General features: G+C 38.3%; 4 protein-coding genes across 19 annotated transcripts in view; 2 read left to right on the top strand and 2 right to left on the bottom strand.

Moving 5' to 3' along the window:
- Ih (hyperpolarization activated cyclic nucleotide gated potassium channel Ih) overlaps positions 1-5,409 on the top strand; it is a 25,998-nt gene extending 20,589 nt beyond the window's left edge. For all 16 annotated transcript variants that reach the window (XM_089469638.1, XM_089469637.1, XM_089469636.1 and 13 more), the window contains 7 exons: positions 2,476-2,625; positions 2,700-2,776; positions 2,998-3,309; positions 3,402-3,496; positions 3,565-3,653; positions 3,710-4,026; positions 4,286-5,409. In XM_089469638.1, the coding sequence (XP_089325764.1) occupies positions 2,476-2,625; positions 2,700-2,776; positions 2,998-3,309; positions 3,402-3,496; positions 3,565-3,653; positions 3,710-4,026; positions 4,286-4,421 (1,176 nt within the window). In that variant the 3' untranslated portion in view covers positions 4,422-5,409. The remainder of the gene's footprint in view (positions 1-2,475; positions 2,626-2,699; positions 2,777-2,997; positions 3,310-3,401; positions 3,497-3,564; positions 3,654-3,709; positions 4,027-4,285) is intronic.
- tej (tejas) lies at positions 4,597-8,437 on the bottom strand. The gene is made up of 8 exons (XM_018010189.2): positions 8,135-8,437; positions 7,505-8,068; positions 7,287-7,445; positions 7,035-7,157; positions 6,897-6,976; positions 6,691-6,841; positions 6,411-6,632; positions 4,597-6,346 (listed from the first exon to the last, which is right to left on the bottom strand). The coding sequence occupies exons 1-8, from the start codon at positions 8,324-8,326 to the stop codon at positions 6,236-6,238; spliced, it is 1,602 nt and encodes a 533-aa protein (XP_017865678.1). The 5' UTR covers positions 8,327-8,437; the 3' UTR covers positions 4,597-6,235.
- Positions 8,438-8,768: 331 nt separating this feature from the next.
- Positions 8,769-9,830, top strand: RpL23 (ribosomal protein L23). The gene is made up of 4 exons (XM_018010197.2): positions 8,769-8,923; positions 9,056-9,139; positions 9,212-9,339; positions 9,572-9,830. Exons 1-4 carry the CDS (start codon positions 8,911-8,913, stop codon positions 9,767-9,769), a joined length of 423 nt encoding a protein of 140 aa, XP_017865686.1. The 5' UTR covers positions 8,769-8,910; the 3' UTR covers positions 9,770-9,830.
- inaD (inactivation no afterpotential D) lies at positions 9,817-13,807 on the bottom strand. The gene is made up of 11 exons (XM_018010182.2): positions 13,619-13,807; positions 12,221-12,381; positions 11,970-12,165; positions 11,727-11,914; positions 11,217-11,663; positions 11,008-11,160; positions 10,868-10,939; positions 10,702-10,813; positions 10,507-10,646; positions 10,149-10,445; positions 9,817-10,092 (listed from the first exon to the last, which is right to left on the bottom strand). The coding sequence occupies exons 1-11, from the start codon at positions 13,659-13,661 to the stop codon at positions 9,904-9,906; spliced, it is 1,998 nt and encodes a 665-aa protein (XP_017865671.1). The 5' UTR covers positions 13,662-13,807; the 3' UTR covers positions 9,817-9,903.
- Positions 13,808-16,188: the final 2,381 nt, after the last annotated feature.

A 16,188-nucleotide genomic window follows, 5' to 3' on the forward strand; every position in this document is an offset into this window, starting at 1 on the left:
GTAGTCTTCATGCATGAGCATGTCTTTAGCCAAGGATTAGGCTTAAGATTTGAGTTCTAGTTTTGTCACTCTTCTTCTTCTTTATTTGCGATTATTTAATTTTTCTAGTTAGTACAGTGTAAATAGTAGTTAAAGAACGCCTGTGAATTGCATCTAGACACAGAGACTTGTAAAATGTATTTCGAGTGCCACAGATATTGAATCAAATGCGAATGACAAAAACACATGTAAAAAAAAAAACAACAAAAAAAAAAAAAAAAAGAATTTCTATATATATATCAAATTTGTTCAATGCTTTTTGCTTAAGCACTGCGGCAAAGACAGCGATAAATGAAAGCTATAATTATACTCGTAGAATTTTGATAAATTGTATATATCGCAGCAGCAACTGTACAAGATAATTTCCAATAAGCAAGGGAAACTGCTTACACACACACATACACAAATAAATACAGCGTTATGCTAATGATAATAATGATGAGCTGAACAGCTGTTGAACAACGAACACGAACACGAACACGAACATGAACACTGTACTACTACATATCCGATACAATGCATATACGTACATATCCAGTAGTTACTTGCATACATACCTATTTATCTACTACATACACACATCAAGTCTTATACGTATTGTATAGCATACATTTGTGGGCAAGTGCAAATGCAAATCAAGTAAAAACGCTTTCGCTATCGCAAACACAATTGAACACTCTCTCTAGTGCCTAATCTAATCGAATATGAATAAGCCTAATGATAATAATGATATATAAATAATGCTACAGCAACTGTAATAAACAAGATTAAAACAAACAGCAACAACAAAAACAACAACTGCAACAGCAACAGCAACAACAACAATAAACACCAACAAACACAATCAATGCTTTTGCTTTTGTTTCGGCGCGCGCTTTATTGCTGCAATTCTACGCTCTACGCTCTTATACTCTCTGTCTCTCTTTCTCTCTCTCTCTCTGTACTTCTACCTTACTCTCTTCTACTGCTACTACTACAACTACTACTTTTACTACTACTAATAAAACTCTGCTACTGTTGCCAGTTACGAATATGTTTACCGTTACGTTGGTCTCTCTGTTTTTGTTGTTCTTGTTTTTGTTTTCTTTTGTTTGTTGTTTGATTGGTTTTGGTTATGGGCTTACGTTGCGTTATGTTTTTTCTGTTCTCTCTCTCTCTGTCTCTTTGCCTCTCTCTCTCTCTCTCTTGTGTTTTCTGTTGTACAAAAGTTTTCAGCTAAAGACTCGCGTGGCGATCTCCTCGTTCCGTAAGTCTGTGTAAATAAACCCGCGAAAGTCAATGAAGATGGCAATGAAGATTGCAAAAGCCTGGCATAATGGCATAATACCCTGTAATATTTCACACGAAAACAACAGCCACAACAAGAAAATACTTGAATGCAATACACCCGTTATTTTGCCACTCTTTACTCTGTCCATGGGTTAAATATACATATACGTATTTTATTTCGTTTCTATTTCTGTTTCTGTTTATGGTTTGACGTTTGACCTTTTCCTCTTGTTTTTCGTTCTAAACTTCTGTACAGAAAACGTAGCACTAACAACTGAGATAAGAAAAACGCTTTTGATTGTAAAATACTTCTGGAATAGTGAGCATAATTAAATATATATATGTGTGTCTATATATATATATATATTTTCTTATAGTTCATATTATACATATATAATACTCGTTTTTACTTAAGCATCCATTTATTTATGTGGAACTCTGAGCAAAAGTTAAGATGAGCACTTGTACCATAATAGCAGCTGATTTGCACTAAACAAACAAAAATAAAACTACGTAGAAATGGTTTGATTAATTGCGCTCAGGTTGTATTACACTTGCCTAATATTAGACTCACAATTAATTTATAATTTTTTAGTTAATTATGCCTAATTTGTATACGGATTGATAGCGATTTTCCACTGTCTGCATCTACCACTACAGCCAGCTGTATGCGTGTGTGTGTGTGTGTGTGTGTGCGATCGTCTATTGTGAATGACCAGACGAATTGGCAGCTTATGCTGAGCTCCAGGCGTTGCATACTTCTGGGCGCCACTGTGAGGCGAGCATCAGCTGCCAGCACACAAAATTCTTTGACAATCTTCGTTTTGTTTTCTTGATTTCGTTCACTGGCTGTGGCTTGGTTTATTTATTATTTTGCTTTGGCTCAAAGTAATTGGCAGCTGGAAGTCGAAAAAGCCTACTAAAAGACCGTTACAAAAATGTAATTTAGTTTTTGGTTTTAATTATTACTTTACTTGCATTAGTTTTGATTTGGTTCGTTGTAATTTAAATGTGAAACTCACAAATATTATACACACACACACACACACATATACACACTCAAACACACACACACACACACTCAAACACACATACACATACATGTAATAGACAATGCGGTGCTGGGCTTAAGTTGATGTGCACTCTTATTGATAAATCTGGTTGCAGTTCCTTAATATGGCCTCGGTTTTTATGAGGATCTTCAATTTAATTTGCATGATGCTCCTCATCGGACACTGGAGCGGCTGTTTGCAGTTCTTAGTGCCAATGTTACAGGGTTTTCCATCTAATTCCTGGGTATCCATCAACGAATTACAGGTATGAAATCTCTAAATATATGAATATATATTTTCGGTAGAGAAAGAATAGATCTTAACTAATTTTATATGCAGGAATCATATTGGCTGGAGCAGTACTCATGGGCATTATTCAAAGCCATGTCACATATGCTGTGCATAGGATACGGCAGGTAAGCAAAAACTGCATATAATATCAATAAATGAATATTTTATATATATTGTATTGTGATAAACTCAATCTATTTGATCTTTTATACTGTCTATAATATTTTTTCATACTTAAAAACAAGCTTGGATTTTTTAAATTGTATATATATATATAAATTAAGTTCTACTTCTATCTCTTACATATATGCATGTATCACATGTATTATTAATTCACCCTTTGCAGATTTCCACCACAATCACTGACGGATATGTGGCTAACGATGCTATCGATGATATCGGGCGCCACATGTTATGCATTGTTCCTTGGTCATGCGACCAATCTAATACAGAGCTTGGACTCCAGCAGGCGGCAGTATCGCGAGAAGGTCAAACAGGTGGAGGAGTATATGGCCTATCGCAAGCTGCCGCGCGATATGCGACAGCGTATAACGGAATATTTCGAGCATCGGTACCAGGGTAAATTCTTCGATGAAGAGTTAATACTGGGCGAGTTGAGCGAGAAGCTGCGCGAGGATGTTATCAACTATAATTGCAGGTGGGAGATCCTTAAGAATAAAGCTAATTAACAGGAGTGTTTGAAGAGAGCTAATAAACTAAACTAATTATATATCTACATATATATTACAGATCCCTCGTGGCGTCAGTGCCTTTTTTTGCTAATGCCGATTCGAATTTTGTTTCCGACGTAGTTACCAAACTGAAATACGAAGTTTTCCAACCAGGTACTATGCGTCTATACATGCATGCTATAAGGAGTTACTAACTCATCATAAATTCTTCTCCAACTCAGGTGATATTATCATAAAGGAGGGCACGATCGGTACAAAGATGTACTTCATACAGGAGGGCGTGGTGGACATTGTCATGGCCAACGGCGAGGTATGTGTAGAGTATGCCATGCTAGAATGTATTACAGGGTATCTGTCTATCCATAGGTTGCCACCTCACTATCGGATGGATCTTATTTCGGTGAGATCTGTTTGCTGACCAATGCGCGTCGTGTGGCCAGCGTGCGAGCCGAAACCTATTGCAATCTATTCTCGTTGAGCGTGGATCATTTCAACTGCGTTCTGGATCAATATCCGCTAATGCGCAAGACCATGGAAACCGTGGCTGCCGAGCGGCTAAACAAGATTGGCAAAAATCCAAATATAATGCAACAAAAGGATGAGCAATTAAGCAATCCAGAATCGAATACAATTACGGCGGTGGTCAATGCATTGGCCGCCGAGGCCGATGACTGCAAAGATGAGTAAGTAATGACAAATATCTGTTATACAATAGTCTTATACACTGGTTTTATACTTTACTCTTACATACAATACCAACATGATACTCTTGTATAAGACTTATCTATGCTAGTCTGATAAAATTGTATAATATTCTTATATAAGAGTCTTATACTATACTCTAATATGGTACGCGTACGAAATATTCTTATACAATATGCTACACTCTTATATCATATTCTTCTATAGCACTCTTCTACAATACTCTTATATCTCTTGCAGTGACATGGATCTCAAGGAGAATTTACTGCATGGGTCAGAGTCGAGCATTGCTGAGCCGGTGCAAACGATACGCGAAGGTCTGCCCCGACCACGTAGCGGCGAGTTTCGAGCTCTATTCGAGGGCAATACTCCATGACACTGAGGCATCATAATTAGCCCAAACGGCACGCAACGAGCAACCATCTGAATAGCGGTTCGCAGAACTCAAATACAAAAAAAAAAAAAAAAATAAACAGCAAATAGTAATACACCCAAACATTAAACACACACATACAGACACACACACACACATGCGTATATAATAATTAGTGAAAAAAAATGAAAAAATAAAAAAAAAAAAAAAAACTACACTGAATCAATTTACAGTAGTCTACATATATATGCAATTGCGATTTAGTAGAAGAAAAAAATGAAGACAACAACAAAAACAAAAGAGAAAAAAATGAGATAGAGAAAACGTATTACACAACAATGTCCTCAATAATTATTCATAATTTCAGCTCCGCTAACTGTGATGAACTTTAATATAAGAATCGAAAAAAAAAAAATGAAAAACTAAAAAAAAAGATGAGTACATAAAAATAACTTATACGATAAAAAACAAAACAAACAAAATTCAGCAGCCAGTTAAAGCATTCACACAGATATGAAACACGGCCATAGAGAGAACACACACACACATATACATACACATACACACCTACAGTTACATACATATAAGTATATAAGTTTTATGCCCACGATATTGTAATGATTACGAAGTGAATAGACTTTTGAATTTGCTACATACATAGGTGTTAGTCCTATGGATCTACTACTAATCTACAGACAGCCACACACTCAAACACACACCCATACACCTGTAGTTAAACATACACCCACACACACACACACACACGTGCATAAACTTATGATATAAAGAAAACTTGTTACGTTATGCATACCACAAAACCAAAATAAAGAAAGAAATGAGAAGAAAATGAAATTACAAAAACAAATATAAATGCGCGTAGCTATTATGTACTCAAGAGCAAACAAACAACAAACAACAATTATGTATTATTGCGATTATATAGCATATTTAAATACGCATTGCAACAAAAAATGAAAAAAAAAAAGGAAAACACTCAGCAATATGAGTAAACACGACAACAATATATTATGATAAAGAAAAAAAGATGAAGCAAAAAGAAAATTTAACGAAATGCATTAGTAGTTGAACTATTAGTTTTTCACTCACTACAAGAAAAAAAAATTAATAAAGAGGAAGAGTAAACACTGACACAAAGTAGTAGAGCAGCCTCAAAAAATAAAAAATAAAATAATAATAAAAATAATTATAATTAAATGAAAACACACACAAACAAAAATTAAAGAAAACCTCAGGTTGCCGTCAACGACAACAACAACAACAGCAGCAGCAGCAGCAGCAAGCAACATACATACATAAGCATTGACTATATACACAACATACAAACACACATAACATACATATATACAAACTACATTAATAGATAATGTTGTCTTTTATAGGGAATTGTTATGACGATTCAGTTAAACAAAAAAGAAAAAAAAAAAAAAAAACAAATAATATATTTATTGCAAAAACTATAATTTGAGCATTATGTTTCAAGAAATACTATTTAGTTGCGAGCGAGATCTTTTTGCGTAGTTTATGCGTCTTTGTTTTTCTTAATTTCAAAACATAAATCAAGCGATAAGACAACAACAACAACAACTTGTTTCAAGATTTATGTAACTTAGTATTTTATTATACGTAAACTAATAAATGAAAAGCAGAAGGACAGCGTTTGCCTTAACATAAAACTTAAGTAAAGTCTTTCAATTTACATTACTTGAAGTCCAAATTTGTTTGTAAAATAACAAGATAATGGGAAAACAAAACAAACATTTTCAACTTTGTAGCTCTATTTTAAGTTCTAAAAAATCTTATGGCTTGTAACAGCGACGCACCCAACCAGACTCGATGAGCGCCATGTTAATGTTCTTGGTATGCAGCGAACTATTTGGATCAACCAGTATCATAGTGCAGGTATTATCCTAAAATAAACAGAATATCATATTAATTGACAGTCATATATAAAATTCTTAAGTAAGTCCCTACAGCATCGTTTATCTTCTCAATTTTCGCATAGAGTCTACGATAGCAGACAATATCGTAAAAGTAGTTGCTGGCCTCCATAGAAAAGCATTTACCCTGCCTGGGTGTTATGCAGGCCAGTCTGCCCGGCCAGCATTGGGGTGGCAATCTGGCAAAGTCTTTGCACAAATACTTCAGATCAGTATGGCATATCCACATGCGGTCGCCCGTATCTATAAGTTCCACCTGTTGGATAAGTTCTATAAATACAAGATGAATAACAGAAGGATTTCCGATCGCTTGCCTCCACATTCATTCTGCTGCCAGCTTTGATATTTAAGACTTTTACGCGGTGCCAAATTTCTTCCCTCACATGAACAGCACCCAAATGACCAACCATTATTAAAAATAATGGAATCGTATAGCTATACTCATTAATGATGCTGTAAAATTGTCTGAAAAAGAGCCAGCACATTACTTTTATGATATAACCTTTCAAAATATACGTACTGCATGCTGTAGGACATGCCTTTGTACTGCTCGTAATCTTCGTCATGTAGCCAAAAATAGAAGCTATGCGGACTAGCAACCTGTTGATGCAGAGTATATGATGTAGCGAATATATATAATGTAATTGTGATTTTCTACCGTCACAAGCTGCACTTCAACGCGCTCTTCCAATTTGAATTTTTTATGCACATTTTGTTTGGGCAATCGATAATCAAAGCGAACTGCATCCCTAGGATATTCCACACTCAAGACATTTTGGTCCTGGAATAAAAAACACATTAGGAAAGTGTGATTAGATTGCTGTAAATAGTGATCTGACTTCAGTTTTGAATTCTATGAAGTCTATGAGACTTCAATCGTAATTTAATATTAATTACAATAAATATTTACCACAGCAAAGACCGGAATGGCATCCGATTCACTGCCTTCATCCGAGGAGCTATAATCAAGATTCTGGTCTGTCCAACTGCTCTGAGCATTGGATTCTACATTAATTAAATTGGTACAACCGGCAACCTCGGCATATTTGTAATTTAATATTTCTTTATCCTAAAATAAAAACATAATTTATTGTGTATATAAAGACATATATAATGAACTTTTGATACCACAGAATATTCCGGCTCAGCATCTTCATCGCAACCCTCATCAGATGATATATATTGTGGACTGCGGTTCCTATTGTTCTTTGAGAGAGATTTGTTAGGCAACTTGAGATTATCTGGACTTTCGTCAATTTCGTCCTTTTCAACATAGATTTCCAAACTGTTTTCTGCAGCCGAAGAGGAATTCTCAGCATTAGCAATTTTACATTTTGAAATCGAATTAGTTATAGAATTCATTTCCTTTGTTAAATTGTCCTGGCGAACAACTGAAGTTTGAGTTTGCGGCGGTTGCTTGACATATTGGTTAGCAGACGAATTGGAATCGTAATGCATTCGATAATTGTTGTAATTGTTGTAATTATTCAGTAGCACATTGTTCGATTTGTGATACTCATTGATAAACACGATGTCAGATCGTTCTGAGGGATAACAGAATAGGGGTTTGCCACGTTTTCGATTTTTTTGCTTATTGCTTGGCCTCTTTTGGCACTGCACCAGGGCTTGGATGTGGGCGGTCTTGGCGTTACTCTTTGCCAAGACGTATGCCATCGGCCCGTAGCCCACTAACTAAAGAATAAATAAATATTCTTTAATATATATACTTGAGAGTCCCTAAAATGCAAATTTACATACCTCAACTGTGTCGGGAATTGAGCGCAAAAAGCTTTCGATGTCTTTGAAGCCGAGACTGTTGTACGGCACTGGGCAGCCTTCCTCGTTTGCATAGTCACGCTTTAATCTTTCTATAGTTACGCGATCCGGCGTCGACACTACTAATGAATGGATAACTCGTTTAACGTAATTTAAAAAGCCGTGGTCGCCCATTTTCTAGATTGCTTGTCCACAAACTATAAACTTTAGAATCTTAGCGCGTGATTGAAGTTGGCTGCGGTCAAAAGCTCAAGATCTGCTGATCGATCATTTGGAACTAATTAAGCTAGTTCCTTTATAAACCTAAACCTTTAAAACACATGCATTACTTTCTTTTAAACAAATTGTTGTGAACTATCACTGACCAAACATTTGACATTTGTTCTTTAACCAATAATTCGATCTTTAACCAATAAATTAATTTTCTAATAGATGTGTACTGTAGTACCATTTATAATAATAATTGTTTAAAATATTTGTAATATGTGTATAATATATAACATATTTCATTAATATAAAAGAAACGGTTAAATAAATTAAATAAACATTAAATGTACAAACGGTACTAATTTAATGATCGCAACAAATTAAAAAAAAAGTTGGCAGCGCTGGCGTTTCGGAACTGAAATAAGTTCATTTACTTGCTTGCAGTGGCAACGCTGCCGATTCCGATTACAAATCCAATTAAGTTGGCTGTGGTTCGGTAGCCGAACTAGCTCTTTCTTTTTACTTCCTTTTGGTTCCGAACAAGCAGCAAAATGTCGAAGAGAGGTATTTTCCAATAAATTAAATCCGAGTAAATAGTGAAAAATTCGACTAATCAATGCAAAATTGCAAAGTTATAATGAAGTGTTTAATGCAATACATGTGTTTAACTAATTATTTGTGTTTTTTGTCAATTAGGACGTGGTGGTACCGCGGGAGGCAAATTCCGCATCTCCCTAGGTTTGCCCGTAGGCGCTGTTATGAACTGCGCTGACAACACAGGTAATGTATAAAACATACAAATCCGGGCAAATGCAGTGCAATCAATAAAATATTTCAATACAATTTTTTCAGGTGCCAAGAACCTGTATGTTATTGCTGTGCACGGCATTCGCGGTCGCTTGAACCGTCTGCCCGCGGCTGGTGTTGGTGACATGTTTGTTGCCACCGTCAAGAAGGGCAAGCCTGAACTGAGAAAGAAGGTAAGTCTGCGCACTATTTGGAAATATAAAGTGAAATTGTGCAAAATATACTGCGTATCGCTTGCCGCAACAAAACTGAGTCGAAGCTGAATGTGTGTGTGGGTGTTTGTGTTTTTGTGTGTGTGTGTGTGCGTTAACATGTGCGAAAAGCGGCTATAGTTTGCTCAGCTCCCATTATTTTCTGAGTTATTGTTTGTTTGTTTCTCTTTTTTCAACGCGTGTTTATTTTTAGGTTATGCCTGCCGTGGTCATTCGGCAGCGGAAGCCGTTCAGGAGGAGGGACGGGGTGTTTATATACTTTGAAGATAATGCGGGGGTCATTGTAAACAATAAAGGCGAAATGAAAGGCTCGGCCATAACCGGGCCGGTTGCCAAGGAATGCGCTGATCTATGGCCCCGTATCGCATCGAATGCAAGCTCTATAGCATAAGCAGTGTCCAAACATGAAATAAACCCACAATAATGGAACACAAGATGTTATTAAATTAGAACTGATTCTAAATTGTTTTATTTTTCATGGCACTAACACGCATCTACAGTGGATGAATTTCGTTCGCTCGTCCTCTACTTGGGTGCCTCCGTTCGCAGCGTGGGCTTTGGCCGTGTCACCTCCATCGAGATCTTGCCGTTGGCGCCCTTGAACAATGCATAGCACACCTGGAATGGCAGACCCTCCAGCGCATCGCCGTTAAATTTGGTTATGATGTCGCCGCGTTGCAGCTTGTTATCGATTTCCGGATATTGTCCTTGTATCTGCCAAGAAAAATCGCTTATCAAGCGAACACACTTACTATCCAGTTTATACATACGATTTCGGAGATGGTGCAGCCGCGTTCATTGGGCGCCAGCGCGAGACCCAATTCCTTGCCGCTCTTCTTCATAAACTCAACATTGAATTTCTCCAGTTCCGGCGGATCGGCGCGGTAAACTGTAAAGGTGATATTTTTCTCGTAGGTCATGTGGAACAGCTGATGCACCTTAAGCGTGGTCATGCTCTCGCAGTGCACCTGATTGCCATTGACGTCGCAAATGTGATCAAAGATCTTCAGGCGATTGTCAGCCGCTATGGCGCCTTCCGGATAAATGTGTGTGATGACACAACCAGTCTGTAAATGCCAGACGGATAGAGATATATACGTAGTATATAGTGGGTGTCTGTTCACTCACCTTGACGAAGTTGTTCTTTCCACCGGTTACTATAACGCCCAACGGTTTCTTTTCCACTTTCACCTCAATGAGAATCTTTTTGTTTGGCTTTATTTCAGCTGTGGCTGGCTCTTGAGGCTTTTCCGCCTCCTTTTTGGCCTCTGTCAATAGAATAGATAAAAGTTAAGTTATCTTTTAGTTAAATGACATGATTACCCTCTTTCTTCTTTTCCTCTGCCTCGCGCTCGCTCCTGATGGACTCTTCGCTCTTGAGTGTGAGCAGAATCAGAGTGACCACGCCCTCGGCACGTTTTAGTAGTCCGGTCGCCTATTGGAATAGACATTAGCGTAATCATATGTTTGCTTTGCTCCATGCACATACCTCATCATAGTTCGACTCCAGAGTCACATCCTGGTTAACAGCCAGCAGCATGTCACCGACTTTGACGCCCGCCTGTTAAGATTAGAGAGAGAGAGGATGAGCATGAGCAGCTGGCACAGCAGATTTTAGCCAAGACTTACCAGCTCTGCATTGGAGCCCTCGCGCAAATCAGATACAAAGATGCCGTTGCCCACCTCGACGTGCTTGCCGTAAATGACCATGATGCCCAGGAAGCCCTCCTTGCGCACCTGAACTGAGCGCGCCTTGGGGAACTGATCAAAGATGAATTTCGTCTGCAAATATGAGAAAAGTTAATAGCTGAACAAGCAATAGCTTATCTTGGGCTTGCCTCATCTGTGGATGGTGGGAACTTCTTAATGGGCTTGACGCACATGCCCTCATCGTTGGGCTTGCGCCGGGAGGTAATCAGGACGATCTTCTCGCCCTCAACATTCTTAAAGACGGCGCTGGCATTCAAGTGGCAGCGATTCTTCAGCACAGTGCCATTGACCTCGACGATCTCGTCGCCCGGCTTCACATCCAGATTGGCCAGCAAGCCATTCGGATCCACGCCGGCGACAAAACAGGCCATTTTCTGTCTGTCCTTGTGGCCAGCCAAAGCAAGGCCCAGCGGCACATTGCCCTGCTTCTGGAACTCGATGCGACGCAGATCCTTCATCATGTTATAGCGCTTGTTGATCTTCGCCATGGTATAGCCGAACTCATCCTCCTGCTCCTTGTCGCGATCTTTTTCCTGCTTGTTCAGCTTGCAGTTGCCCGCAGAAGCGCGATCGATCTGAATGGAAGGGAAGCATGTGATGAGAGGGATGTGGGATAGAGAGTACGCCTATGACTATACCTCAATGCCCGCCTGTGTACGGATGCGTCCGGTCATGTCACGCGTATCCTCATCGTCTTCGTCGTAGTTGAGCGGCACATGCTTGACCCGAGTGGAGGCTGCGAAGTTTGAACCACGCTTCGGGTCGTTGCGCACAGTCGGCTGCCTGGCCATGCCCATGCCGCCCATATTATTGCTGGATGTTTGCTCTAGGGAGAGTACAACCAAATGTAGAACTATCATATCAATGTGAAAGCTTCTCACCTTGATTGAATTTGTTTTTGGCCTGCATGTAGCCATTGCTGCGTGGATCGTTGCTTTTGTTGGCCTCATCGCTCTTGTCGAATGTCTGTATTTCCAGCTCGATCTTGAAGTCCGCATCCTTGATCAGATCAATGACCGCTTGCTCCGTGGCATGCCGCACATCCTTGCCATTCAGCGATAGAATGCGATCGCCCACCTGCAAATTGTGTGGCTTGAGTAAACCCAGCTCTTTTATGATCTCAGCTACTGACCTTTAGTTTGCCACAGAGATGCGCAGGACTATCGGGCACGATGCCCTTTATGAATATGCCAGTTGTTTTCGTATTCGGCGAATCCTTCACCTCGCCGCGCACAATGCAAATGCCAAAGGATTTCTTGCCCGTCTTATCCAAGGTGACCATGTGAATGTGCTCTGGAAGACGAAGAGTTGGTTAGAAAGAGACGAAACGAGAGGGAAATAGTTTGGGCACGGAACGAGTGGGATTTGGGGTTGATTGAATGTAGTGAGAGGGAGTGACGAGGCTAGAGAAGGTGAGGAGGGGAGACCGAGAAAAAAAATAGATGGAAGAGGAAGAGGGATATGTAGAGAGAGAGAGAGAGGAACAAAAACAGGAAATGAAAAACTGAAACGCAGATTTGTGGGCGGGTAGGCACATCTTAATATATGTAGAAATCTGTATATTTATAGAAAGAGAAATTTATGTACATATATGTATGTAGAAAGAGTGTCATACATACATTCACATACGAACTACGAGAGTACTTTTTATAGAATATTATTATAATTTTGTTTTTTTGTATGGGCTGTGCGACAAACTATAACAATCATCGACAAAGACGACAATTCCTGAACTTTTCTTATTGTTTCTAGAAAACCATAAAATTGATTTTGGTATTTTTATTAACATATCAAATACAGATCTATTGTGCATCTGTATTTCATATGCTATTAGAAGTACAGAATGGGACTTTAGACATGCAGTATATACATACATCCTTATTTATATATATTATATAGTATATATGCATATATGTATACCAAACAGAGACCTATTATGGAGATCTAATAGTTTCAACTTCACTCATCTATGATATTCTCCAGAATTTAAAATTATTTGTACCCTGAATTCATGGAAAATAGGAATTAATGGCATCGTGAGTTTTGTAGGTAGCTCTTGGCCGCCCAATCTCAGCTGGAGCATATGTACTTATTTCGAATTATATCCAACTTTATTTAACTTTACTGTCTCAGATATGTCAACTCTTTTTCTCAAATTTTTGGTAATTGGTTCTAATTCGCTTTATAGAAATCGGAATCAGTTTTGTAATATTATCCAATATCAGCAATATAAACAGACACTTTAGTCCTTCAAATATGAATTTTTATTATTAATTTAATTAAATTAAGAGACGAAGTACGTAAAATCCATTTGTAAATTTTCATAATATATAATCGTGCATAATTGTATGTTTCCAGTTAAAAGAAAAAGATCGATCTAATCACATTAATGTTTCAGTTCAGTTTTCTTTAGCACTTCCACTTGATGCAATTATTCTCAGTTTGTTATGTAATTAGTTTGAGACTAAATTAAATAAGTCAATGTTAAGCTGGTTTAGATTTTTATCACGTTTGATTGTGGAATACTAACCACCGCCGCCGCCGGCACCGGAGTTCCCTTGATATTGAACCATGTTCAATTAATATAATATATTATATATATTTCCTATTTATTTACAATAATAACTAGTTAAAGGTTTTTTCTATTTGATTTTTAGTTGTGAGCTTTTTGCTTTTTGCAGTGAGCCCATTGAAAATCGCGCCTAAACTGATTTTACAATTAGCTGTCTGGCATTCTTGCTAACTGACTTAGTGGCCATTCTATTTTGAGTCTAAATTTCGTATCGATTACACTGCGCAACAAGAGTGGGTCGTGCTGTAATGTGTGTCAGTTGGCGAGTGTAAAACGAATGTGTTTAAAGAGCTGGTGAAAATCTAAATAGAAGAACTTTACTGTAACTTCCTGCTAATGCTAATCCCATTCCTAATCCTGTAGCATAGTGTTATTGATTTACCAGAGCATTTTCACATTGGCTTCAATTGCATTGAGTAACTTTCGCTGCTTTGCTGCGATAACTTGCCAGATATGACGCAATACACACACACACTCACTCATACAAACACACATTCACATCTCAGTCACAATATTTAGAGCAAAAGAAAGAAAAGAGTATGTTTGGCTTTATTGACAACATTACAATATTAATTTGTTGTTGCGATTTGCAGAATGGAAAAAGTCAACACTCCGCAAATGGAAGCCCATCAAATGCTCTTCCATATGCCAAATGCCCATCGATTTTAGGTGCTTCAATGCACTCAACATGCGCTTAAGTACGCCGTGCACGTCTATATGGAAAACTAAAAGAAAATATTTACATGCAGCGCATGGAGCGAAGGAGCCAAGGACTTTCGGCATGGGCTAATGGGGCTCGATTAATCAACGCTCGTCGCAAATGAATTTAATTTGTCTGCAGAACTTAAATGCATAATCAAGATTTGCATTTTAATATCAAGAGCTGACAGAGAGTCGAGAGGTGGGGGCGGGAGGCGGGTACCCAGCGCGTTGAGGTGGGCAACTGGGCTACAAAGCTACGCAAACATTTCCATTAAATGCTGCAAGGGAACAGAATTATGAATATTGTGGGCGGTAGGCGAGGCATGGCAAAGCGTTAAGTTGAGTAAACAGAGACGCACAAAGAGCGGGAATTATTCATATACATACATATATATACATATGTATAGCGAAATATATATGTATGTGTGTGTAAAAAGGGCCGACGACGGTGGCGGCGACGTCGGCGAAACGATGTTGAAAATTAATTTCATAATAAAAAGCGTAAGGAAACCCATTTGATAAAACAATTTCCTTTTTGCCTCCCAACAGTCATGTTTTGTTAGTAAAGTAAATTCAAAAGAGAGAACAGCGCCCGACCAGCGCTGAAAACAGAAAGCAAAAAGCAGACAGCAAAAACAGTTAAAAAAGCAAAAATATGGCAATGAGCTTAACTTTCAGCGCTGCACGCATCTGCAGCGGCAAATGGCGGCCGCAGTCGCTGTCTCTGCCTCTGCCTCTGCTGCTGTTGCTGTCTTTGCCTTTGCCTGCTGCCTCTGCTCTCATACCAGTGGCTGCGCTGCTGGCGTCGCTGTTGCGTTGCGGCTGCTGTCACACAGCGCAGCTGAACGCTGATTGGCTATTGTCGCTCAGCTGGCACGCCTTTTGCAATGGCCGCTATCAACAGTGTGCGTGTGCTCGTGTGTGTGCGTATGAGAGAGAGAGCGCGCTCTGTTGCTGTCTCTCATTTTGGCAGCATCGTGCTGTGTGCGCTGCTGCGTCGCAGTCGGCGCATGGTTGTTGCGACGATTTAGTTAACTGAAGTGATTTTCTACTGTTTACAGTCACACACACACACACACACATATATACACCTATAGAGACAACAGCATCGCGCTAAGCTCTTATGTAAGTAGCTACACGTGTACATACATATGCCTGCTGTGTGTCTGAGCCTGAGTATGTGTGTGTGTGTGTGTGAATTCGTTGTTGACTTGTTCTCGTGTTGTACTTACATGCAGTTATATCAAATTGCTAATAATCGTTTAGCAGCCACTTCTGAGTGCGTCCTGGAAATGAATAAAAATTACAGTTTTTGCGCAAAAACACTTCAGCTGGTAGAAACTCGTTATGAATTTGGTTTTTAGCACACAGTCAGAGCACAGACACTTTAATGGCCTCAACTAATCTGATTAATGCTGACAAATCATTGGCGATAAGTTTTGAGTGTCTCGGCTTAAGAGAATATCTTCCATTTTATATTCATAATTTGAGCTAATTTTGGAATAAAGAAGAACGAAAATTTGATGGTTAATTAAATGAGGTGAGGTGAGGGGAGGGTTTTACTTACTTACTTTACTGCAATTGTATATCATTTATGGTATACAGAAAATTTAATAGTAATAATTATGTAAAAAAAAAATATATATATAATCTGTAAATGTATATTCACAGATCAGATTATTATTATTATTGTTTAAAAATTATTAATGAAATTCCTAAAATGAGGTGCTAGGAGCTAAACATACTAATAAAGTAATTTGTTTAATACTATTTTATTTTATAGTTTTTTTTTAATTTTAATTTTTTAACAACTTTTTAAAAATAGT

The sequence above is a fragment of the Drosophila arizonae genome, chromosome 5 (genome assembly GCF_054131065.1).
Source record: "Drosophila arizonae isolate 15081-1271.41 chromosome 5, UAZ_ARI_1.0, whole genome shotgun sequence".
Classification (NCBI taxonomy): Eukaryota; Metazoa; Arthropoda; class Insecta; order Diptera; family Drosophilidae; genus Drosophila; species Drosophila arizonae.

Bases quoted from the DNA above. Each gene is read 5' to 3' on its own strand.
- tej (XM_018010189.2), bottom strand. From the start codon at position 8,326: ATGGGCGACCACGGCTTTTTAAATTACGTTAAACGAGTTATCCATTCA. The intron at 7,158-7,286 runs GTAAATATTTAT...TTTTTATTCCAG, and splicing joins CCATTCCGGTCTTTGCTGTG to GACCAAAATGTCTTGAGTGT. The intron at 6,842-6,896 runs GTACGTATATTT...GCTCTTTTTCAG, and splicing joins GGCATGTCCTACAGCATGCA to ACAATTTTACAGCATCATTA.
- RpL23 (XM_018010197.2), top strand. The intron at 9,140-9,211 runs GTAATGTATAAA...CAATTTTTTCAG, and splicing joins GAACTGCGCTGACAACACAG to GTGCCAAGAACCTGTATGTT. The intron at 9,340-9,571 runs GTAAGTCTGCGC...GTTTATTTTTAG, and splicing joins AGCCTGAACTGAGAAAGAAG to GTTATGCCTGCCGTGGTCAT.
- inaD (XM_018010182.2), bottom strand. From the start codon at position 13,661: ATGGTTCAATATCAAGGGAACTCCGGTGCCGGCGGCGGCGGTG. The intron at 12,166-12,220 runs GTCAGTAGCTGA...CACAATTTGCAG, and splicing joins ATCTCTGTGGCAAACTAAAG to GTGGGCGATCGCATTCTATC. The intron at 10,446-10,506 runs GTGAGTGAACAG...TGGCATTTACAG, and splicing joins GAAAGAACAACTTCGTCAAG to ACTGGTTGTGTCATCACACA.